The 25,897-nt window shown below is 43.0% G+C and overlaps 1 protein-coding gene across 1 annotated transcript in view; it reads right to left on the bottom strand.

The window, feature by feature from the left end:
- Positions 1 to 25,897, bottom strand: part of LOC126417031 (uncharacterized) — a 207,810-nt gene that overhangs the window by 110,778 nt on the left and 71,135 nt on the right. Inside the window, exon 4 of the mRNA XM_050084922.1 lies at positions 20,651 to 20,786. Coding sequence (XP_049940879.1) covers positions 20,651 to 20,786 — 136 coding nt within the window. The remainder of the gene's footprint in view (positions 1 to 20,650; positions 20,787 to 25,897) is intronic.

Genomic DNA, 25,897 nt, shown 5'->3' with positions numbered 1-25,897 from the left:
TGTTAGCAATACCGGGCTCACATCAGACGGGGGCTGCTTGACTGTGCTGAACGTCTTTCGGTCATTGGAAACTACCTTACTTGGGTGGAGCATTGTATTTCATAATACTCTAAAATATTGCCATTGTATTTTATTCTGTCTTAAGTTTTGAATATTATTTACTTTAACTTGTGTAAATGGTTCCTTAAAAATTATTGATAAATATAAGTACTGATGCATTACTCACGAAATGTGTTAAAATAATCAGCCTATGATTCGTAAAAGGAAATGGTACCTTTACTACAGCGTCTTACGAAGGTAGAGATTTTACAAGGAGCTATTGCCGTACGAGCGTATGGTTCTTGTGATTGATTTTTAAATTCAACTGTTTGGATTTACTGGTTCTTGTGATAGATTTTGATTTCATGTTTTTTAATTCGGCCACTTAGATGTAAAAATTCAAGAACGTGTACTTAATGTTTAGTTTTAATAAATGTATGGAAGTGTTAGTCTGCCTTTTGACACCCATTCATCGCTCCACTGCCCATTTCACACATATGTCACTAGATCGTGCTACAGTTATTTGACGAGCATGGTAGTGAACTGACGTTAATATCTTACCCACTGTATCCGCCTTATCCGAGCCAGGTGGTTCACACCTGAGACGCTGTCGAGCGCCAGCTACGCACCCACAAAACACACACCATAATTAATGGGAACTGCGTGACGTGTGCAGTAACACCTGGTGCAATATACCTCGGGAAACTTACCACGGTCTTGTCGAACCTATGCTACGAAGAATCGCCTCTGTATTTGTTCCAAATGTGCAATAATACGTCGTTGAGCTGGTAATCATAACGATCTGGCTCATCAGGGTGTTTTCCAATTTAACACACGTATAAATAAATAATAATGATTGTTTGAAAATAAAATCAAGACCGCATCCTATTTGTGAAAAACCGGCTGGAGTGGCCGAGCGGTTCTAGTCGCTACAGTCGGGAATCGCGCGACCGCTACGGTCGCAGGTTCGAATCCTACCTCGGGCATGGATGTGTGTGATGTCCTTAGGTTAGTTAGGTTTAAGTAGTTCTAAATTCTAGGGGACTGATGACCTCAGAAGTTAAGTCCCATAGTGCTCAGAGCCATTTGAACCATTTGTGGAAACAGTATGACCCACTGGAGTCAACTTAATAACGAAACAACTTCTCAGAATGTAGACCCATGTGCCTTCTATGTCATTAGCTATACTTTGCCGGAATGTATAATGAATGTTTTTGGAACGGACCACCGTATACTTCGTCAGGTTACGTTATTGGGCGATATTCATAGTCGAGGTTTGACTGTACGACAAGCTCCTCACAACTATTTTTACACGTCTGCAGAACAGAACTAGCTGTTGTTAAGGGGAGGCATGTCACGGATTACGGTGCCTTCCCTCCGGAGGTTCGCGTCCTTCCAATGGCATGGGTGTGTGTGTGTTGTTCTTAGCATAAGTTAGTGTAAGTAGTGTATAAGTCTAGCAACGGATGACCTCAGCAGTTTGGTCCCTTAGAAATTGACACGCATTTGAACATAAATGTTGTGTTCTGAAAAATTTGGATTTATAACGTACCTAAAATGTCCTGAGTACCAAAGTTGGATCAAAAAAGGAGGAGGTCGGCAGCACATCTACAAACAATGTATCCTGGAAGGTCACCAGATCAAAATTAACAAATATAAAGCAACATGAAGCCGAAGCCCTGAAATTTCGAAGAAAAAACGGTAACATTAACAAGAAACATCCAAGACGAAATGTGAAGAATGCAAAGAATTCTCGGACATTACTACGGATAATCATGATAATCTAAATTTAAAATGTTCACAACAATAGCTTTTCCAGTGAGAAGCAGCTGACACAATATATATTGACGTAACCGCGAAAGCAAAATCTACTAATCAAAACTGGACCCATATTGATATTTTATACAATACCATTGACTATGCCAGTAGTTCCTTGCTTTTTTTCCATTGATTAAGCAATGAATTTGTTGGTCTACATCTACATTTACATGATTACTCCGTAATTCACATTTAAGTGCCTGGCAGAGTGATCAACGAACCACCTTCAGGTTGCTTGTCCATCGTTCCACTCTCGAAGAGGGCACAGGAAAAACCAACACTCAAATTTTTCAGTGCGAACTCTGATTTCTCTTTTTTTATTATGATGATCATTTCTCCCCTTGAGGGTGGGCGCCAACAAAATGGAGAGAACTTGTGATCGAAATTTCAAAAGAAGGTCATGCCGCGGGGAAACCCCTTTGTGTTAATGACTGCCACCCGAATTCGTATATCATGTCCTTACTTCGCGATAATACAAAACATGCTGCCTTCTTTGAATGTTTTCAATGTCTTCCGTCAATTCCGTGTGATGAGATGCCACGCCGTTCAGCATTACACCCGAAGAAGGCGGAGGAGCTTAGTGTAAGCAGCCTCTTTAGTAGACTCGTTACATTTTCTAAGTGAACTGTAAATGAAACATCCTGACAGATTAAAACTGTGGGCCGGAACGAGACTCGATCTCGGGACCTCTGCCTTTCGCGGGCAAGTGCTCTACCATTTGAGCTACCCAAGCATGACCCACGCCCCGTCCTCACAGCTGTACTTCTGCCAGTAACTCGTCTCCTACCTTCCAAACTTTCCAGAAGCTCTCCTGCGAACCTTGCAGAACTAGCACCCCTGAAAGAAAGCTCAGATGGTAGAGCACTTGCCCGCGAAAGGCAAAAGTCCCGAGTTCGAGTCCCTGTCCGGCACACAGTTTTAACATGTCAGGAAGTTTCATATCAGTGCACACTCCGCTGCAGAGTGAAAATCTCATTCTGGAACTGTCCATATATCGCAGTCTTTTGATATTTTGCCGCATGAAATTGACTATTTTCCAATTTAGGTTATCCGTAATTGTAATCCCTAAGTATTTAGTTGAGTTTACTGGCTTCAGATTTGTGCAATTCATCTTGAAACACAAATTCAGCTAATTCCTTTTAGTAACCAGGTGAATGACATCCTATTTTTCATTATTTGGTGTCAATTGCTACTTATTGCATCACACAGATACCTAGTCTAAACCATCTGGTAATTCTTTTTGATCATATGATGACTTTATAACACGGTAAATGAGTAAATGACAGAATAATGTGCAAACAATTTAAGAGAGCTCCTCAGATCGTCTCCTAAATATTTCGTGTATATGAAGCATAGCACAGGCCCTATAACACTTCCTTGGGGAATTCGGGATATTACTTTGTTTTCTTCGAAGACATTCTGTCAGTTATCGCGAACTGTGTATTTTCAGACAGGAAATCACAAATCCAGCCAACCAACTGAGACCACACTCCAACGGCATCCGTTCTGGCTATTTTTCAACGAATCGTTTACTTCGAGGTAGTTCATAAGGTTTGAGTACAGTCAGAAAATCATTTCGATATTTTCCGAAGTCCATTGCTCATTTCTATAAGCTCTCTACTGTGTCATAGTGTCAGATAGCACGGTGTCCAGGAAATCATAAAAGATACTGTTACTATTCCCTCTTGCAATTTAGATGTTAGCATAATTGAGATACATACAGAGACGTAAAAGATTGACGTTGAGAGAGAGAGATAGAGGACGAGGAAGGAATGTTTTCATAGAAGTGAAGGATTTTATAAAATCTTGCTCTCTTCAGAGCCAGTAAGGCCGGAGGTGTGTACAGGGTTGTGAATGCTCTCGTTTGTCCCTCACGGCTGCGTACAACGGCGGCGGCGGCGGCGGCGGCAGTTCCGAGATAAGCCAATCGCCAGAAGGAGGCGGCAGGGAGGGAACTGCCGGATGGAACAAAACTCGTCGGAAGGCGCAAGCGGCAATTTGTCGGCGACCGCGCGGCGCTCACACACAAAAGGAAAACTAGGGCGAGAGTAAGAGAGAGAGAGAGAGAGAGAGAGAGAGAGAGAGAGAGGGAGAGGGAGAGAGACAGACAGACGGAGAGAGGAAAAAAAGATAGGAGACAGCGCAGCGTCCGAGCCGTGGGGCGTGGGGCCGGCGAGTAATGAGCCGCGTCGGCTGGTTAGGCTCCATTAGCGACGCGTTATCTGGGAGGCGGGGGCGGCAAGCGGGGGCGGGACAGACTGCTGCCGCCTGCTCGAGACGCAGCACCACCGCAGGGCGGCCAACAACGGCGACCGCTGCTCAGTGCTCAGGAGGCGAGGTGGCGGCGTGTGAATCTTTAACGGTGGGCACGGAAACGCTTTTAGCGGCTGCGCGGTCTCGCCCGGCATGTTTGAGAAGGAGCTATGCGGTGCGTAAGGGCGGCGGCAGTGGGGGAGGGGGGGAGTCTGGCGGGAAGGGGGGCACAGGGAGCGTGTCGCACTGCTAGAGTAGCCGTAAGGGAATATTAGATGCGGACACGTGCAGAAGAGAGATGGCACAGGTCCTGTACAAGGTTATTACCGGTTGCCAGGAGGAAACATGCCCGGTGCTTCACAATACCTTACAACAAGACTGAGGAAAAACAAAATCCAAAATAGAGTCCCTCTGGTGAGTCTTGTATCGACTCGTGCTACACCTTGTGTTTAGATTGCATTGGTTTTCCTTTTCTTCCCCTGACATGTTTGTTTGATATATTGTCCGTCATTAAGTGGCTGCTTGGTTGTCTTTTCGCTCTGCTATCGATATCTGCGTTTTGGCTTCCGGGAAACTGCTACGGAGGAAGTGAGATATTTGAGCGATTGTAACCTCGTGTGGCGGCGCGGAAGTAGGGGCGTTGCGCGCAGAGAGTGTGGTGGACACGGGAGGAAGTGTGGCTCTCCAGCGCGAAGCAGGCGTGGTCGGTTGTGCCGAGTCACCACGTGATGCACGTCGGTTGTGTGTAACGAGCGGGTAGAGTTGACGGAAGAGCTCCCCGCGTGTTTGTTGCACACAGAATCGCCCCACGCGTAGTTGCTGTTCATTTCGCCTTGGTGGAGCGGTTAAAGGCGCTACAGTCTGGAACCGCACGACCACTACGGTCGCAGGTTCGAATCCTGCCTCGGGCGTGGATGTGTGTGATGTCCTTAGGTTAGTTAGGTTTAAGTAGTTCTAAGTTCTAGGGGACTTATGACCACAGCAGTTGAGTCCCATAATGCTCAGAGCCATTTGAACCATTTTTTTCGCCTTGGTGGGATGTTAACAAGCTTCTTTAATTCCTCCGTTTCAACATTGGAGTTTAAAAGGAGACACCTGACATGAAGGAGCGGGCACTACCCGTCAACGTTGCAGAGAAGACGTGAACTCCGGTGACAGAGCGTGTTGTCGCGTGACCATGGCGTGTTGAGTACGCTGGCGACGCGTGCGGGATCGGATGTGTGGATCCTTGCCATCGGAGGTCGTGTACTGCCTGTTCGAACATAATTGCAAGTTGAGTTCGTGGAAGGTTTAATCGTTAAGTAATAATTTTGTGTAACCAGCGTCTCTTCTGCCTTGTGGCCTCTGGCGACCGGGTTTCCTATCCCTGGCACCGGTGTAATTGAAGACAGTGATCTTTCCTCCTCCTCTCGTTACTGTCCGATGGGACGTGTAGTTTTGGCAGTTTAATTGTTTCGCTGTTCTGTCGTGGGTTATGAGTAAATTCTTGCTTCTTGTTGGTTCATCATATGGTCACTCATTCAGGACTGTGTGGTGTAATGTTTCCATGCACGAGGTTAGCTCTAATTCTGTCAGCAAGTTAAGCCATCTTATAACAAGTTTTCGCTGGCTAAAAGTCGGTGCAGTGACCAGCCTGAGAGTGGCAATTGTGTTTACAGGCGTATTTAAATTGGTCAGTATTCTGTCTAGCCTGAGCATCCCTGAGTGGGTGATATGTGGCCGCCTTACATGGGTCCGTCATATCTGTTATGTTCTAATGATATTCCAGGACACTTTTGTTCCAAATATTTTTGAATTCCTCCAAGTTTGTAAATTCCTTTTATTGCCATTAATCATGTGTTTGCTGAGACCAGTTTAAGATTTTTAATGGCAGTGTTGGTAGCTTCACTACCTCACCGTACTTTATTAACAAAGTTCTGTATTTACTGTAGTGGCCTGTTTACTAATGTTCTTTAAAATTTTTAGAAAATTGTTGTATTGCTATAAATTACTTTGATTGGCGTTAGCGGCGTGTTTTAAAAGATAGTTTATTGCTGTACCGCTAGCTTTTGTGTTTTTTTTTATTTTTAAATTGTTGTATTGCTATAAATTACTTGATTGCCATTAGCGGCGTGTTTAAAAGGCTGTTTATTGCCGTACTGCTAGTTTCTGTAAGATACGAATAAAACATTTGAGAAAATCTCAACTCGACAGTAAACTACTAGAAATTTGGCCCCGTTTTCCAACTTGTGGTGTGGCTTGTAGTAACCTAACCACTGTGTGTGTCAACTGGGTTCAATTTTGGGTCCACATCCATTTCTTACACACTTTAGGACAGGAAAAGAAGTACCACCACGAAGGAATTAAGGAATTATCCGAATGGGACAGAAATCTGTAGATGCGACGTACATGTACAGACAAATAAATCATGACAATTCAGGATAACTTTGTTATTTATTCAAGAGAAAGAGCTTCACTAACTGAGCAAGTCAATAACGCGTTGATCTATTGCGACGTGCAGGGGTGGAGAAGAGTTTGCACCTCTTTAATTCAGACGAATTCTGCATGAGAACAAGACATGCATTCGACCCCCTCCTTATCTACCACCTAATTAATTAGGCCCCCAACGGTAACGGAAGTAAAAGATGATAGACACTGCTAGTTGGTAAAATAAGGAGTGGACACTCACAATAATTTAACAAAAATCGTAATCTACTCAGAAAAAAAGAGAACTTTATCATAATAAACAACAGGAAATTAGATTCTGCATATATCTATGAAATGATATGCGGATTAAATATTACAATGAGATTTATTATACATCAGAACACAAATGCATATGAATGTCGACACACACAGTAGGTTAAAGGATAGGGTACACTGAACTATTATGAGAACAAGAGTTGACTCGAGAACAAGGGGCTCCTACTCTCTGTGATGCAATAGATCGCCGATAATGGCTGGAGGTCCTAATGAATCAAATATTAATCTTACGACTATATAGCAGTATCGCAATTTGTAGTGAAAGCTCAAATGGGATCACATGGAGAAACAAGCAAGGTGGACTTGTATGTAGCAAAGTGAGCGCGCATGCTGCTGAGGGATTCAGTATAAAATTAATAAGGTCCTACAATGCCGGAGCCACCAAATACTGTACCAGTACTGAAATCTGCAGCACGTCATCGGTAGGCAGCGTCCTGATGATGTAGGTGCCGACTTCTGCAGTGCAGCGACTCTGTGTCATCCCCTAACCGCGAAGGCTGTCCGAGAATTCTAAGTTCTTCCGAAAACGATCGACCAAGTCGCAAGACTGTCCGACTCCGAGGAAGATCAGATCCCGAATCTACTGCCCACACAACGCAAGAGCGAAGCGAACATTGCTCTACTCCCTCCTCTCCTCGAAAACTGCGAATCAGCATTGATTCCAAAATTCCTCCACACTGTCTCAGAACTTTATTCGCGCCAATAGCGAGCGTTCCCTCCAATTTCGAGCAGGCCTTTATGACGTCAACTAGCCTCAGTTTAAGTTGACCAATCACGCCTCTGCTATTCAGCTGAGGGCACTGAACTTGCCGTTTGCCCGACTAAGAAAACAACCTGCCTAGACCACCGGCCATCCGGCGCCAGACAGTCGCACCCAGCAGGGCACACTCCACAAGTATTCTCAGAATCAAGAGGACAATGCAGTCAGTCGGTGCCAGGAATCTTCGTTCCGGACGGTAAACTGCAGCGACACTCAGACGTCTCGCAGGTAGTTTTGCCCTGCATACAATAAGCGAAACTCGAGCGACGTCAGTCGTTCCGCCAGGCGCTTAAGCCTATTGTACGAACCCCTCAGAATTCAGATTGTGTAACGCTGTGTGCCGCGTCCTCCGATGCTCGCCTCGCACAGGCCACCCAGGGAAGTAACCCAACATGTTTAGGAATCAAGTGAAAGTATTTTTTGAACTCTCAGTACAAATACTCTCATTACAATAACCTTATTCGGTCTGTTACTACCATGCTATGGCACAGAACATTCATAAAATCGATGAAAATGAGAGGAGACATGAAAAAGAGGGCATGGAACCTCTCACTATCTCTGGCCCTTGTGCAAGCCGTTATTCGGCTTGGCCCTAATTGATAGTTGTTGGAGGTCGTGCTGAGGGATATCGTGCAAAATTCTATCCAATTAGCGCGTTATATTGTCACAATCCCGAGTTGGTCGAGGGCCCTGTGCATAAAGCTGCAAGCAACCTCAATAAGGAAGGGATCCAGCGACACTGCTAGCCAAGTTAGGGTCCGCTTGGAACTGAGCTCCAATGACCATCGAAGATGTGTATGGAAACCCCCCAACAATGGTGGGATATCAACCTGAACGTCACCCGCTATACGGCCCGCCAACCAGCAGTCATGCTCTCGGGTGCCACCTCTTTTCATAGCATGACCCCTTTGTTGTCATTCGTGGCACCTTTGCAGTACAACGCTTCGTCGACGATATTCTACGGACCCTGTATTTTGCCCCACATGACATATCACCCTGGTTTTTCATCACAGCGAGAAAATGCTCACCCGCATATGGCGAGAATTTGTACTGCTTGTCTTCGTGTTTGCCAAACCTGGCCAGCAAGGTCGCCACATCTCTCCCCAACTGAGAACGTTTAGAGTATAATGTGGAGGTCCCTCCCACCACCTTGGAATTCTGGCGATCTAACGTGTCAACTGGAAAGAATTTGGCACGGCATCTCTCAGGACGACATCCAACAACTCTGCCAATCAATGCCAAACCGAATAACTGCTTGCATAAGGGCCGTAGGTGAACCAACGTGTTACTTATTTGCTCAATTTGTGAAGCTCTTTCTGTTGAATAAATCATCCACTTTTACAGAAGCTTGTCTGTCTTTACGCTCACATCACATCTATCGATTTCCATCCCATGCAAATAATACCTTCACATCGCGCGGCTATTTTTTGTTGTTGTGTATGAATTCCTAAGGGACCAAACTTCTGAGGTCATCGGTCCCTAGACTGACACACTACTTAAACTAACTTAACGCTAAGGGCAACACACACACCCATGCCCGAGGGAGGACTCGAACCTCCGGCGGGATGGGCCGCACGATTAGTGACATGGCGCCTCTAACCACGCGGCCACTCCACGTGGCTTTTTTTTTGTCTTAGAGTATATATGTAAATAACATTTCACTTAAAATGCATCCAGCTCTTCTCGTACATTTTGCAGACGATACGGAAATATGTGGTACAGGTGGCATAAAGTGGCCTTACTTTATTTTCGTGTAATTACTGCCACAACCTCTTCTTTATAAACATTCAATCTCGCTGAGCACATACTAAGCAATATCTTTCGTTTATTTAACCTAGAGAAGTTTTCAGATATTATGCGTCACAGAATTAATTAATCTGCCTTATCTAACCTTACGCAGTCTGCGAAAAAAGTCGTGCTTGCATACAAAATGCTCCAAGCAAGACACTTTCAAGTATTGCTATAAGACTGCGCAATGTATAAATATTCTTAAAGCCGTCCTCGTATTTTTCTGCCTTTTATAGACACATTTTTTGCTCAAGAGTGACATTATAGTTCTTACCGCCTCTTGTTTATCCCGTCTTTTCTTTTTCTCCTAGGCATTAACTCTCTACGAGGATTCTGCAACACAAAACTGAACAAAAGTACTGAGTGATTACACTCTGAGCCGTTTTATATTGGGGACAGATCTGTCACCACCTTTATAAACGACAGTTTATCATCGTCTAATGTTAAGTATGAAGTACAACGATTGTAATAGTACAACGTTACCCCTGATATGTGAGTAACACAAAGAAAATATCATAATGAATATCTACACCAGCATAGCTGTAGTAATACTGAAACAAACCGCTACTACTCAAAGTTTTTGTCGGCGATGAAAACAAAAGAATCTCATTGCTGACTGGTAAAACTAGCCACTGCCTCAGGGCACTCTACAGTTGTAACTACGAACTAGTACTTGTAACTGATACAACCATCATCAGAATGCGTTTATTAGATACTGAGGAGGCCCAAATCACTAGCAGAGGCCGACTTACCATCCTGATTCCTACTGGTGTTATAATAAGTTCCATCACGGAAAATATGTAACGGATGGAATTTTAAAGATATTTTGCAAAGAGCTATTAAGTGGTTCTCTGGAAAAGGACTCCTCCTAAAGTACGAGAAAACACGATATAATCTCTTCTGCTTAACAAATAAAATCTAACTACGAACAGGAGTCATTAAACCGGATAGACTGCTCCAAATTTTTGGGTGTACATGTTGATGAAAACTTAGAGAAGCATAGTCTTGATATGCTCAAAAAAAGGTGTTCAGACACTTCTCATCTTTGTATAATTGCCACTTCTGCTATATTATAGGTTTGGATGCACGAGTATCTTGAAAGCAATATCGTTTATAGACTGACTGCATTTTCCCAGTATTCTACCAATGAACCGAACTCTGCCGCCTGCTTATTTACGTACAGGCCTATGTGATCGTTCCATTCCGTGTCACTACTAATTGTATTTGCGCGAATCGAATAATTCCAGTTGTGATTCGATATTGTAATATGTCGGAGACAAAGTGTTTTCGTATTCTGAAGCGATAATTTACATTTACAGACATTTAAAATTACTTATAAATCTTTACACCACACATAAACCATACGAAGATCCGCCTCAACATTAGCGCAGCTTTTTTCAGACACTATCTCACTGCAGGTAACTGAATCATCTGCGAAAAGTCCGAGGCTATTATTAATATAGTCTCTAAGGTCATTACATTACAACATGAACAGCAAAGTTCTCAACACGTTTTCCTGGGGCACAACTGAAGTTACTTTTATATCTTCCGTTGACTACAAGATAACTTTCTGCGTTCTCCCGATCAAGGAATCCACAATTCAGTCATAAATTACGCTTGATGCTACTGGCAAATGCGGAGATCCGCTTGTCAAAATGCTTAATTACCTGTCAGTATGTGGGGCTTAGTGAGATTAATGACTAATTAAGAGGCAGTATTGATCGCTTGCCTTTCTGTACCTGGAGGGGAGACACGGCTGGAGTGATTTCGTTCTCACAGTTGAAGGCGCTTTATTGAGTGCCGCTGTGAGAGCGAGTATCGAGGCCGGTCGTGGTGGCCGAGCGGTTCTAGGCGCTACAGTCTGGAACCACGCGACTACTACGGTCGCAGCTTCGAATTCTGCCTCGGGCATGGATGTGTGTGATGTCCTTGGGTTAGTTAGGTTTAAGTAGTTCTAAGTTCTAGGGGACTGATGACCTCAGCAGTAAAGTCCCATAGTGCTCAGAGCCACTTTTTTGAGTATCGGGTCGCTAAATTACGCACCAGACTGGTCGGTTAGTTGTTAATGATCCAGTATACCGATTGAAATAACATTTACCCAACAATTTGAAGTTGTGATACTAGATCGTCATTGAGTTCTCATGTTGACAACTTCAGTGATTGCCGCGACAGAAAAAATTGACTTAATACACTAAATTTTCATGCTTGCATGAAAAAGTAGCTGCTATGTTCACTAATTTGTCAGCGAATACTTATCACAGAAGCAATGTAGATAAACATTTCAGTCTCAAGTAATCATAAACCGCTGATACCCCGACAACAGGGCTTATGTTATCGTAAATATTTCGAAACATTCATTCCCACTTTAAGCTATTTTTCCATTAATGATATACATTTGGCACGTTCCAGAATATCTTGTAGAGCAAATTAAAAGCATACATGAAAAATTAATCTTAAATTTCTAAGTAAACAAAAATTAAATACGATGTACTGTGACATATGATAGTGCATCACGTACATTGTATACAATTACTTGTGTAAAACAGTCAGTTTTTATGTCGATGAGTAATACGCTCGTATTTTTAGTTGTTTAGAAATGTAAATATATCTTTATTTAAGGTTGGTCTGCCTTTGTTAGAGGCCTTAAGTTTTCGGAAAACATAACGTTGACTAATGATTTGTCCCAAAAGGGACGTTTATAAGTATGCGTGGTCACAGCAGTGCATATTGAAGATAGTGTATCATAGAATCAGGATAGAGCGGGGACCCGCGTTTCAGAAGTGATAGATTTATTTCGTGGACAAATTTTCGTGATAAATGGATATACCTTTCTTAGCGGCAGGATGCATTTCCCATGTCTATGGTATTTTTAAGAAAATTCTTAGTCACGTATTTGTGCATATACAAGTGAGATAGAGGAGAGAGCAAAGTGAGCGTAATCATGAAAATCCTGTTTTGGATGGTTTTGTTGCGGGTGTCTGAAAGCTAAATCGAAAATTACCTTTCGTCATTAAAGTAGCACGTTATAAAACATGTGCTTAGAGATTCAAGCTAACTGCGAAGTAAGGATGTTTGTAGTACTTTGGAGAGTATCTTATCACTGAGTAATTACTGAACAATTTTCAGAGCAGTCTGAATTTCATCCCCTCAAAGTGTGGAAATGTCTTGGTTATATTCTGTAATTATCTAGAACAAAGTAAGAGACGCCAGTTAGGGTAAAAACAAACGATAAATCGTCGTCAAGATATTAAAAAAAATTAATACTATCTTTATGTAGATTTGCGGGCGACCGAGATATGATGATGATAGTATAATGATATTCTATAAGTACGGTAATATTTTTTCCTGATTTTGGGACTTGATAGCTAATATGTCGTTTGCAAGTTGCAAATAATTTCCAAGATGATTTCCGTCCAAACCTTGCTTGAAAAAAGACCTTATTTTCACACTCCCACCATCTGAACATGGACAGGAGAACCAAACTACTCACGAGAAATCAAAACCCTATATAAGATAGGTACAGTCTGCCTCCAGACCACATGGACCTGCAGCTTAGGCGTCATGCCTGTGTGGAATTCTCAAAAGCTTCAGGAAAGCAATCACTTCAGTCATCTTGCTATAGCCTAAGTGTCCTGCTGCCACTGTATCTTTATTTGACCATATGTCTACATCACGGTAAACAGTCTTTTTGAGCAGGTGCTGCCACCTGTTGCGAACATGCAGATACGGCAGCAATAGATGTATTGAAAGCACGCGGTGTATAGTAAAAGCTACAATTAGGCACAGCGATTTTACTTTATAATGTGAGCTAGAAAGCAAATTGGTTATAACCCAAAGTGCTGAGGAGATTAACAGAGTGTGGTGTTCGTGTTCTTTGATGTCTTTTAGTTCTGTTCTTCGAATTTCATCTGAATATACTCTGCCACATCCACACCATACTTTACAGATTTCTGCGTCGAGTGTGGTGGCCTAGAGGTAAAGCGCTTGCTTGGAAACCGACAAGTGGTGGATCGAATCCCGGTGGAAACGCGCCGAGCGAAATGGCGGATGGTTACCACACTGGACTAGCACTTGAGAAGAAGACCATCAAGATTTAGGCTTTCCCTGATTTCCCTAAATCGCTCAGGGGAAATGTCGGGATGGTTCCTTTGAAAGGGCACGACAGATTTACTTCCAAATCCTTGAAACAGTCCGAGTTCCTCCTACGAATCTATTGACCTAGATGTCGACGGGAAGTTAAACCCTAATCGTCCTTCGTTGCGGTCGAACCACAGAAATTTTTAGTCTGCCTTTAATTTATCCTTCAGCTCTCGACGATTTGAAGTGTCGCCAGGAACGACATGTGGTTCGGATTCCACTTTAAATTATACGTTTTCTTTCCCCTGAGGTAGATTAGGAACACACAAGTCTCTGAAATTGCATCCAATTGAAAAAATTGCGCCTGGCCATTGAGCCGCACGAAATTATAGAACCCCACAGAGTGGAGGTCATCAGAGGCGTCAGTTTTCCGTCGGAACTATCTTTCATTTTGTTGCCACTGAGAAAGGTGTCTATGTAATTTTTACGAAGAATTTTGATTACGCGGCTAGTAACTGTAGAAACAAACGGTAACCTAAAGGAGTGAAAAGGCGGTTCCTCGTCCTCCTTGGTAGCCGAATTAATAATATTTCGTTTGAAAGCGCTCTCTGTGGCAAAAACCACCACAGTCGTCGTCTTTCAGTGTATCTTTTAAGAAATTCATCAGTTATTTTCATTTATACGGAAGGCACGTGAATACAGAGTGAAGAGCACTGCTTGCTTCTGGACTAAATAGTGGTGCAAAGTGGAATCTAAATACGTAGTTGTTTTTGAAGGTTTTCTGTACACTCTGCGTCCTACAGTACTGTCGGATCTGCTATACACCAAGAGATCTAGAAACTGCAAACCAGCTTGAGACTACTTGCAAAATGAAGCCGATTTTGGGATGAATGTTATTTAAGTGACACTGTAATCTTCTTAATTGTGTGACTATACAACAAATGTGACATTCACATGGTAGGAGACAATAATTTTACCTTCAGCAGCTGGTCACTCGCGAGTGGATTATAGCGGCTGGCTATGAATATTTCAGATGTATTCTGAAAAGCTGGCAGGCACCGCCTATGCGTTATTGGATACACGACCTTCATGTCAGTATCTATCGATGCGAGAACCGGCGGATCCCGGGCCGTATTCAGGGGCTTCATGAGTTTATCTATTAGTTACATGTCACAGCATCTTTCAGATGTTTCAGGTATGGTGAAGCAGTGGACAATGATCACACCGAGAAACTTACTGTACAGCAAGCGACCTCGAATGTGAAAACTGATCCAAGCTCATTACACAGACAAGAATTTAGTAAATGCAACGTTCGCAGAGATGGGTGAAACGTCTCTAGACAATATTGCAACTATGGAACAATTTGTATGAAAACATATACTACAAAATTTGAGATCAAGTTGCAGAAGATAGCTCTTAAAGGTGCGGCTTCTGAAAGAAGCGGAAAATGGGGGAAAGGAAGAATAGTAGAAAACAACACTACGGTGAACGTCGATAAAAAGTTTTTTGTACTATGTTTATTACTGTAGGAACTGTAAATGTGTTATGTCCATTCTTTTACCGGTAGTACCTGCTACAGTACTTCACAAATTATGAAGAACACTATCTTTTAAGGTATCCAGCCTCCTCGGTACTCAGAACAGTGCCCACTATTCTGAATCAAACCCATATGGCTGAAATGTTGTCATCTGGCAATCCATATTTACATAAACTATTTGCGATTTCTTTTTCAACACATACATGAGTACATGGTGTATAAGCCGCAAACGAAAGCCACAATTCTCCTCCTACTATTGTCGATACTAACTTCCTCTCGAAGATATAAACGTGTATCGTAACTGTACTATGGAAAAACAGTGCCACAAACGCAGCACTGTACAACGTACTTCCGGCGAGAAAGTGCTACAAATACTGAAACTCGTCGGCTGTGTCCTCTGGTCTGTCGAACATGTATCACAGCATTGGTCTACAGATAAAGCATCATACAAAATTTAAAAAAGAGGCAGATGTTTCGTGTAAACGCAACAAGTAAAATAGGTTAAAGAAAGGTTTGACGGGTTTTTGAATGATGCTAGAAATTGTGTACTTTTTCTGTGGTGTCACCGCCAGACACCACACTTGCTAGGTGGTAGCTTTAAATCGGCCGCGGTCCATTAGTACATGTCGGACCCGCGTGTCGCCACTGTCAGTGATCGCAGACGGAGCGCCACCACAAGGCAGGTCTCGAGATACGGACTAGCACTCGCCCCAGTTGTAAGGACGACTTTGCTAGCGACTACACTGACGAAGCCTCGCTCCTTTGCCGAGCAGATAGTTAGAATAGCCTTCAGCTAAGTCCATGGCTACGACCTAGCAAGGCGCCATTAGCCTTACATAGCAATTGATACTTATCGTATAAAGCATGTCTCATCAAGAACGATGTATACAACAAGGATGGATTAAAGTTAAGTATTCCAAAAGCTACGTACTTTTCTTTATAGCATTCATTACGTATCCTGTTTCAGACCTCACGCCATCCTTCGTGTGTTTATAGCGTGCATTGCGGTCCCCTCAAATCACACTGTGTCGGCACTTCTGTCGACACATCATTTTCTATCAGCAAAATTGAGTGAACAATAACAATTATGATGACAGCACTTATAGGGGAGAAACTGGTTCTTGCGCCATACGCACTTTATTTCTAAGTACTTGCAGCTCTTTATCTATTGAAACATTTGGAGACTAAATATTTGGCGGAAATTTTTTACATCTTCTGCCAGGGAGGATAGAAATACGTGAAGGCCACAGAACAGCATACTGCATGCTTCACATAAAACATCAGAAAAATAACCTCTACTGCTATTTAAAATTCAAAATTACACCCAACATTGCACTTTAAATCTTCAATCAACACCTCATTTTTCTTCATTTTCTGTAGTCTTCTTTATTTCTTAATTTTAGGGAAACGATTACACAAAAGATTCGCGCATTTTTTTATAACTATTCTTTATATTTTCAAGTTCAGTTAAAAAGCTTAAAATACAACATATTTCAATACTGATCGGTATTCTTCAATTACCAAACGAATCTAGATCAAGGAAAAGGATAGAGTTTCCATTTATGCTGTAATTTGACATTTATTTCTTTTTAATTTAAGAAATCCACTATTTCGAATCTGATGGGAAGTGAACTTGTGATAACTTCTTCAGCTCTTCATCCTCACTATGAGCATCGTGAATGAGCAATTCCATCGTAGTTGTAGGAATTACGTCCGTTTTAAGGCGCTGCTTTTTGTCAAATAGTGGAAGGCCTCTCAAACATGCATTCTCTTCGATAATATCTGGTGAGTTGAGTCACAGAACAGTCTATCTCGGTCAGTATCATCCAAAACGAAAAACAAACGAAGTCCAAAGATTTAAATCTGCTCTACATGGCATAGAACTGACCAGTAACGAATATTAACCTGCCTAAACAGATGACTGCTGAAGACATAGTAAGGCCTAACGACTTGAAGCAATTATTACCCAGTACATTCTATAGCCGAGTCTGCTGTGTCCGTGGCTGTGCACCTACGAGACAGCAACCAGTCGCACACCACCATTATGTGGGTAGCGATGCATCAGGCGTCATCCACTGCAGCCAGCTAACATGCCGCCAAGCCGATCACTGGCGACAGATTGCCTTGAATGTTCGTAAATATCCCAGGCAGTTTCCAAAAAGACTGGTTTATTGTCCACAGAATCTTCGGTAGCCACCACGAAAGGCACCAGCCATGCCGACAGCAGCGCACGTATCCACGCCAGTGGCACTGCTTTTGTGGGTGCAATTTCAGCCCCACGTGCCACGTGCAAGCAAGTAGGTTGCAACCATTTTCTGCACCTCGACTTTAGTAATTCCAGTGCACAACCACGGAGTGCCAGTTCAGATCGAGCTCTCCAAGGGCGAATTATCTAGGCTTTAAGTCGACTGCTGTCATAACCCATATATCGGAATCTCTCTTGCAACCTCCCACAGCTTGATCTCCTTCATAACCCATATATCGGAATCTCTCCTACAACCTCTCACAGCTTGATCTCCTTTCCCTCTGAGTCTATCGACCTCGGCCCTCCACCTCGTTGTGCTGCGTCTACCACGGGCGAGCTCTAGGACGTTTTGGTATTATGGCAAGTCGTCGTTCCCGTGCAAGAAGAGACAATTAGTGCACCATGTGGATCATTAAGTGACTTTAACAACAGCGATTATGTGTCCCATGACGAGACGTACCTATTCTCTCCCAGTTCAGGACAGAGCAGAGACATGATTAAGAGCTACGTGTTTTTGTAACTAAGCTCTTAAAAACGAGAAGGAATATTTTAAAAATTCTACCTGAGCATCAGGGTCCAACCCAATGTGAGCCTTACACAGAGTCGGCCTAAGACGATCCCTGACAGCTATAGTCCCATCCACAAACGATGGCGGTTCGCGCATGTCGAGGCACGGACGGGAATGACATTACTGATAATTCCAATCGATAGCTGCGATACGCGCATGCGCGTGCTTTGCGCTTGAAGGAAGCAAATTATGTCTCTCGCTTGCTTATGCAGAATTTATCACTTACCACCACCATCAGCATTGACAACTCGGAACAAATGAAAGAGAAATTCAGTAAGCAACTCGCTTCGATCACGTTTAATGCTCGTATTTGCTGCGGCATTCAGAGCAGAGCGAACACTATTGAACGCTCATTGGCTGTCGGAGTACGCGTGACATAAGTGCGCAGAACAAGCCAAACTTGACCGGCATCGTTCGTGACTCCAGCTATAGCACTGTAGTTGCCTGATTTCTGCCGTGAAGCGCTAACGACAGCAGAAGAAACAATAGCCAGCCACACAGCTGCGAAAAAACTGAGTTGTTACCATAAAGCCGATTACAAAATCGATGCCTAGTGCCCTACGTTCTTGAAACGTCCTTAGTTTAGTACCTGATTCAGAGAAAGCTATTGTGACAGTTAAAAAAAAAGTTCAAATGTGTGAAATCTTATGGGACTAAACTGCTAAGGTCATCAGTCCCTAAGCTTACACACAACTTAACCTAAATTATCCTAAGGACAAACACACACATCCATGCCGGAGGGAGGACTCGAACCTCCGCTGGGACCAGCCGCACAGTCCATGACTGCAGTGCCTTAGACAGTTAAACATCTGACCAATGCAATAAAAAAAAGTCGTGTGACGAGCCGTCGGGTAGACCGTTCGCCTGGTGCAAGTCTTTCGATTTGACGCCACTTCGGCGACTTGCGCGTCGATGGGGATGAAATGATGATGATTGGGACAACACAACACCCAGTCCCTGAGCGGAGAAAATCTCCGACCCAGCCGGGAATCGGATCCGGCCCTTAGGATTGACAGTCTGTCGTGCTGACCACTCAGCTACCGGGGGCGGACACCAATGCAATTACTCTACAATATGTCTTGTCATTGAAAAGCTGAAAATTTTTGACACTTCATTTAACCAGGTAGCAGCAGCTGTTTGTAAAATATTTCAGTTTTGCTTCAGACGACACATTCAAGTTTTCTTCTTTACCCTGATTCCTTTGAAGCGATTAAATCTTTGCAAAAGTGTACCTTACAAATGTCAATTTGATACTCCATTTGTCAATTTTGCTTCAGATGACTCATTCAAGTTTTCTTCTTTACCCTGATCCCTTTGAAGCGATTAAATCTTTGCAAAAGTGTACCTTACAAATGTCAATTTGATACTCCATTTGTCCATTTTGCAGCCTACATTTCGCTATTAAAATTCGGAGAAACTCCAGATTATAGTTACTCAAGTTTTCATTACACTGAAACATCTGACCAAAAGGGGGCAAGGGGGCCCGAGTTTGATTCCCGCAGGCGATAAAAAGACTTGCAATACGGCGACCGAACCCCGAAGGGGAAACCCCGGCCAATAATAACATACGATCAGGAAATTGTACTGAAATGCAGGAGGATCTGCTGCGAATTGACGCATGGTGCAGGGAATAGCTACTGAATCTCATTGTAGACAAGTGTAATGTGCTGCGAATACACAGAAAGATAGTTCCCTTATCATTTAGCTACAAAATAGCAGATCAGCAACTGGAAGCAGTTAATTCCATAAATTATCTGGGAGTGCGCATTAGGAGTGATTTAAAATGGAATGGAATGGTCATATAAAATTGATCGTCGGTAAAGCAGATGCCAGACTGAGATTCATTGGAAGAATCCTAAGGAAATGCAATCCGAAAACAAAAGAAGTGGGTTACAGTACGCTTGTTCGCCCACTGCTTGAATACTGCTCAGCAGTGTGGGATCCGTACCAGATAGGGTTGATAGAAGAGATAGAGAAGATCCAACGGAGAGGAGCGCACTTCGTTACAGGATCATTTAGTAATCGCGAAAGCGTTACGGAGATGATAGATAAACTCCAGTGGAAGACTCTGCAGGAGAGACGCTCAGTAGCTCGGTACGGGCTTTTGTTAAAATTTCGAGCACATACCTTCACCGAAGAGTCAAGCAGTATATTGCTCCCTCCTACGCATATCTCGCGAAGAGACCATGAGGATAAAATCAGAGATATTAGAGCCCAAACAGAAGCATACCGACAATCCTTCTTTCCAAGAACAATACGAGACTGGAATAGAAGGGAGAACCGATAGAGGTAGTCAAGGTACCCTCCGCCACACACCGTCAGGTGGCTTCCGGAGTATGGATGTAGATGTAAATGTAGATGTAGACTATTTTATCTGCTGGATACAAACGTTCCAAAGAGTGAAGGGAACTTAGTGAATCGGAACAGACAAGAAATTTAGGACAGGAAGAATGTCTCATCTGCTCCAGTGCCCGCAAGATCGCAGACAATTCTGCATCAAAGACTGTAAAATTCTGAGGCAGTCGGACCTTGAGGACACGATCCGGAAAAACAACAGAGAAACCAACGGAATCCCCTTGTTCATTTCATTTCCAGTTTTGCACCGCACACGAAGAGGTCTCGCCGTAGGGCAGATCTTAAAAGACGAGCGGGACCTGCACAACAGTGGTAACTGACGGGCGTGAGATTGGTGGGGCGGATCGGCCAAAAATACCTACGGATCTGACCTCCAGTTGTGACCCGTCACAGAAACCCATTCGTCTGCGGCCAGCTAATAGGGCGCGGCACGCACCCGGCTGCCATCCACCATGCTGGGCTACTTACCGACCACGGTCATGTCGCCGTGCTCGGAGACGGTCTGGAAAGAGGGCGCCTCCCCGGAGACCTCGCAGCGGTAGCGGCCGGAGCTGCTCAGCGTCACGTCCTTCAGCTCCACCTGACTCGCCGTCGAGTTGTTCATCTGCGAACAGAAACGAGCCGGTTACCGTCTGCCAAACGGCCTCCGCGCTCAGCACCTTAACCGATCAAGCACAGCAGATGACCGTTTTATTCTAGAAAAATTTTAACCATTAAAGAGCACTTCCAGCCTCAACTCATGAGGTGTCCCATCAGACAACTCAGCGGACTCATTAAAGGGGGTAGGGCGTCAGCGCATATAACTTTGACGCTCTGTAGCGTCGTTGGATGACGTTTACGGTCAGGGGTTCCTGTTCAAAATATTATGTACTCAATCCACTGAACAAGTTCTAGAAGATTGTAACGGGATTTTTGAACATCCTGTATGGGCAGAACACAGTGACCACCCCTGTGGTCAGTGATTTCTAACTACTGATGGCGATGACGGAGACAGGCACCGAAAGCTCCAATGGTTGATTCGAAGTGATGCTTTTTGTAAACCGAGGTCAGAATGTAAGAATTGTCCCTATTAGTGATAAACTGAGAATAAGTTACCAAGTACTGCGATCACAAAAAGTGGAGTAACACCGGGAGACGCATTATCCTGCCTTCTGTGTAATGTACCTTGGAAAAGATTTAAGAGTTGCGGGCATCAATACAAGAGGGACTATCTTGTATACATCAGTCCAGTTTTTGGCATATGCGGATGATATTCATATAACCTCAAGAAAGCCAAGAGCAGTGAAAGAAGCCTCTACAAGTCTTGAAAGAGCTGCTAGAAAGACAAATCTAAAGATAAATTAAGGCAAAAGTAAGTAAGTAACTAAGAAAGATTATGCAAGTGAGCCTCCATCCATTGAAATTGTTTCCTCTAAGTTTGGTGTCATGCGTTGTCTCATTTATGTTGGATGAGAGGTAAACTGTAGGAACAATGTTAGCTCTGAAATCCAAATATGTAATGTTCAAATTCTTACATTATACTGTAGGAGAGTTATAATAAAACTATTCTTTTTCTGGCCATACAAATGGTCTATCTAAAACATTTGACCCTACCTTTGTGTCAGCAAAAGAACTCGAGGTTCGAGCCCCAGAAATATCCGTTTCTTATGAGCAGCGTTTTGGAATGTATTGGTTGCGCATACTTTAGCTTTCGTCCCGATAGCAAAGAAAATTACGAATGGTATCGAAATACAAGATAAGCGTTAAAGGGGGGTAGGACGTCAAACTGGCCGACTTGGAGCAGGAGAGGCACTTCACGACATTTTAATTTCCACTGTCTATACTTTTACAAATAAATTCTTAAAACTTTGTCAACACGACCAGGAAGGATTCTGGATTCAAACTCATAGAAATTTAAGTTCAAAAGTATGACAAAATAATTTTTTTTTACGTGTGAAATTTCATCATTTTTTCACTTACTATTGGCTGCTACTGTTGCTATACGTACACTTTCCTTCACAAGTAAGAGAGATTCTTCGATGAATTTTGCACAGCGTACAAACCTTACTTATAGGTGTATGAATCTCTAGAATTTAAGTAATTAATGAAAAAAGTGAATGAGCTGTTGTATTTTAAACTTATGTGTAAGTGAAAAAATTGATGATATTTCACATGTAAAAAAAATTATATATTTTGTTATATTTTTGAGCTTCCACTGCTATGAGCATGAATCCTGAACCCTTCTTGGTCATGCTGACAAAGTTTTATGAATTTATTTGTAAAAGTATAGACAGTGGTAATTAAAATGTCCTGTGGTGCCTCTCCTGCTCCAAGTCGGCCAGTTTGACGTCCTAACCCCCTTAAACGGTTATTTTGTATTTGGATACTATTCGTAATTTTCTTTTCTATCGGTACGAAAGCTAAAGTATGCGCAACCAATATATTCCAAAACGCCGCTCATAAGAACGGATATTCCCGAGGCACGTACCTCGTGTTCTATTGGTGACAGAAAGGTAGGGTTAAATGTTTCAGATAGACCATTTGTACGGCCAACAAAAGAATCGTTTTATTATAACTCTCCTACAGTATAATGTCAAAATTTCAACATTACACATTTTCTCCACCTTAGGCTAACAGAGCAAATCAGTTGATGTTTTCTGCAGTGGATGTGAGTTACGGTGTACCTTATGGAGGTTATGGAGGCATCATTCACTTCGTGGGCGATTCCTGCGCAAACCCGAGAAAAGCAATTTCCACTATGTTTTCGCCGTCAGCCCTGGATGTCTAAGTAACTAACAGCACCAAATTTTAACAATATATTCTCTAGGCCAATATCTATAAATGACATCTTCCCATATAGAAATATCTTTATACATTATCGAGAAACACTCCAAAAACATCACTTCCGGGTACCAAAACCGTGCCGCGGTTTCCAAGACGACCATGCGCGGAAAATGTCTGATAGGTTTACGATCTATTTCTAAGACGACTGCCGGCCGGGGTGGCCGAGCGGTTCTAGACGCTACAATCTGGAACCGCGTGACCGCTACGGTCGCAGGTTTGAATCCTGCCTCGGTCATGAATGTGTGTGATGTCCTTAGGTTAGTTACGTTTAAGTAGGTTTAAGTAGTTCTAAGTTCTAGGGGACTGATGACTTCAGCAGTTAAGTCCCATAGTGCTCAGAGCCATTTGAACCATCTAAGGGGACTATCTCGAACAAAGGTGAAAACTGCCTTCATATCTTTACCCATTTTAGAGATACAGAGATTCGAATTTACCCTATTTGTATACGTAAAATACGCACGTAAAATCGAGTTTGATGCGAAAACGTAGTTTATAATCTGACGTAGCATGGATAAATACCCTGTGAAGTCTCTCTGTTATCATCAGATAGTTTTGAGAACCCCAGGTTGCAGTACTGAAGCAGAAGGAAAATTTTTGTGAACCTGATATCCGATCTTAGTTTAAATAAATTAATTTTTCGTTATTTCAGTTTCACTTAAGTAAACTACCGAAATTTCACTCGCCCATAAAGTTCATTTCATGTGAGTGAAAGCCCTCTTTTACCAGGGAGAACAAAGGGACCAGTGGAAAAATGCTGCTATAGTAGCACAAGGAAGACGAATATGCTCCTGTTCAATATGTTCAGACTGAAAAGTCGGACATCCGTAAGAATTTTCGCAACAACTTTAGCGTGGCGCGCTTTTTAATACTGAGAGTAAAGGAGACAGTGGTAGCGAGAAAGAGACGGAAAATTAATAGATACTGGAAGGTAGTAGACAGTAGTTTTGGTATAGAAAGAACGAAGGAGACGATGGCAGTGTTAGAGAAAGCAGAACACAGTGGCAGTGGAACACAGTCTACAGTGACAGAATAATTCTATAAAAGTGTGAAGAAAACAATGCCAGTCTGAGAGGAATAAAAAAAAGGAGAATATGGAAATGTATCAGAACCAGTGATAATGAGAGACAGAGTATCTGGGAATAACAACGATGAACAGAGAGACAGTTACAGAGAGAAGAGGCATCAGCAGTGGGAAGGAAGGAAGAGGGAGCAAGAGGGATACAGTGACTGTGGGAAGAGACAGTAATAGTCACAAGAGTAGCAGAAGTAGTAGAACAGAACGAAGGAGACCGTGATTGTGAGACAGGAGACAGTGACAGAGAGACACAAAGAGGTAATGACAACGAGTTGGGCTGAATGAGTGAGTGAGATTGGGCAATTGAAAGTGGATGAGTATGGGAGTCTTACAGCGATGGACTAGTGGTTGTGGGCAAGTTACAGTTAGGTTAGCTTTTGAGAGCGAGGGGCAATTTCCACGTTAAAAAGAGCTTGAATACGTTCTCCTGCCAAAACGTTTGGGGAAAACTTGTAAAGGAGCGGAGGAAGATTGAATAAGTTAGTTGGTACCCCACTCTTCAGTCAGAGTATTTAAACAGGACCATATTCACCTTTCTTGTGCTCCAATAGGAGCATGTTCCCTCTGTGTGAGTTTACGAGCATTGCGCTCTCATTTAAATATATGGCTGAAAGAGTCAACCTACAGGAATTTTGAAACGAATCCTGTCGACCAGGACCGTGTGCCACAAAGGCCGCAGATTCACCACGAGAAGGGGAACTCACAGGCGTCTGTTGTCTATTGAGGCCTAAGCGCTGTAGTGTGCGTGTGAGGCAGACAAGAACCTACGTCATAGGGAAACCCAGTAGAAGCCATTTGTGGCCAAGGAGACGTAGCAGTGTTAAATATGGTGGACCTAAGATAGGCCATAAGGGGAAACATTTATGAAAACTATTTAATTCTGTAGTAATGCAGGGAATGAAGCCACAGTAATTTTAATCTACCATGCTTCATAAATGTTCGAGGTGATCCCAATAAAACTTGAATATTGATCATATCTATAATAGCTTAGGATTTACTGTGAAAGTGAAATTAATAAGTTTCGTAACAAACACTTGAATGGGAGACTTGAGTTTCTCCTGGCGTATACAACTTTCAAATAACTTCCGGGAATTCAGCCAGGTAACACTTTCAGCGACCGCCGATATTTCGGCGGGAGGTCACCCCGCCATTTTCAAGGCAAACTGCAACGGACAGGCGACGTACATGCAAATTTAAAATCTCGGTTTTCGGACAGAAGCAGGAAAGATAACACACACACTGAACACTAGTGCTACCAAAGATGACCAAAGTCAGATATATCAATAGTGAGACTACGAACTCGCAAGAGTGGTAGCATTGACTCTGTCCCTCTGTTTTTTGACGAGGGAGAGAGCCGGATTCCAAACAGAATTTAAACAAAAACCTCCATCCCTGTTAACGAGATTGCTCGCTAATTTAATCTCAACTGCCTCCTTAATAACACTGCCCCAATAGCTGGACGTGCATGCCAATATCTCGGTGTAATTATACAACATGGGGTGACCAGTCTCCAAGCAATGTTCGGCGATAGCAAATCTACTTGGCTGGTGTAATCATATGTGCCGTTTATGCTCAGTACATCGGTTCTCCACGGTCCTGCATGTACGTCGCCCGGCGGTTGCAGTTTGCCTTGAAAATGGCAGGGTGTTCTCCCGCCGAAATGTCGGCGGTCGCTGGAAGTGTTACCTGGCTGAATTCCCGGAGGTTATTTGAAAGACTTGAATGCTAAAATCTGAACGCTTTTGTCGATCTTAACGATCGACATTTCATGTAGACGCGCATCATTAAAATGAGAAACGTAAATATCAACTCTGTAA

The sequence above is a fragment of the Schistocerca serialis genome, chromosome 8, assembly GCF_023864345.2.
Source record: "Schistocerca serialis cubense isolate TAMUIC-IGC-003099 chromosome 8, iqSchSeri2.2, whole genome shotgun sequence".
Lineage (NCBI taxonomy): Eukaryota > Metazoa > Arthropoda > Insecta > Orthoptera > Acrididae > Schistocerca > Schistocerca serialis.
The sequence above is the reverse complement of the archived record's forward strand: the minus strand, read 5'-3'. Positions and strand labels throughout refer to the sequence as shown.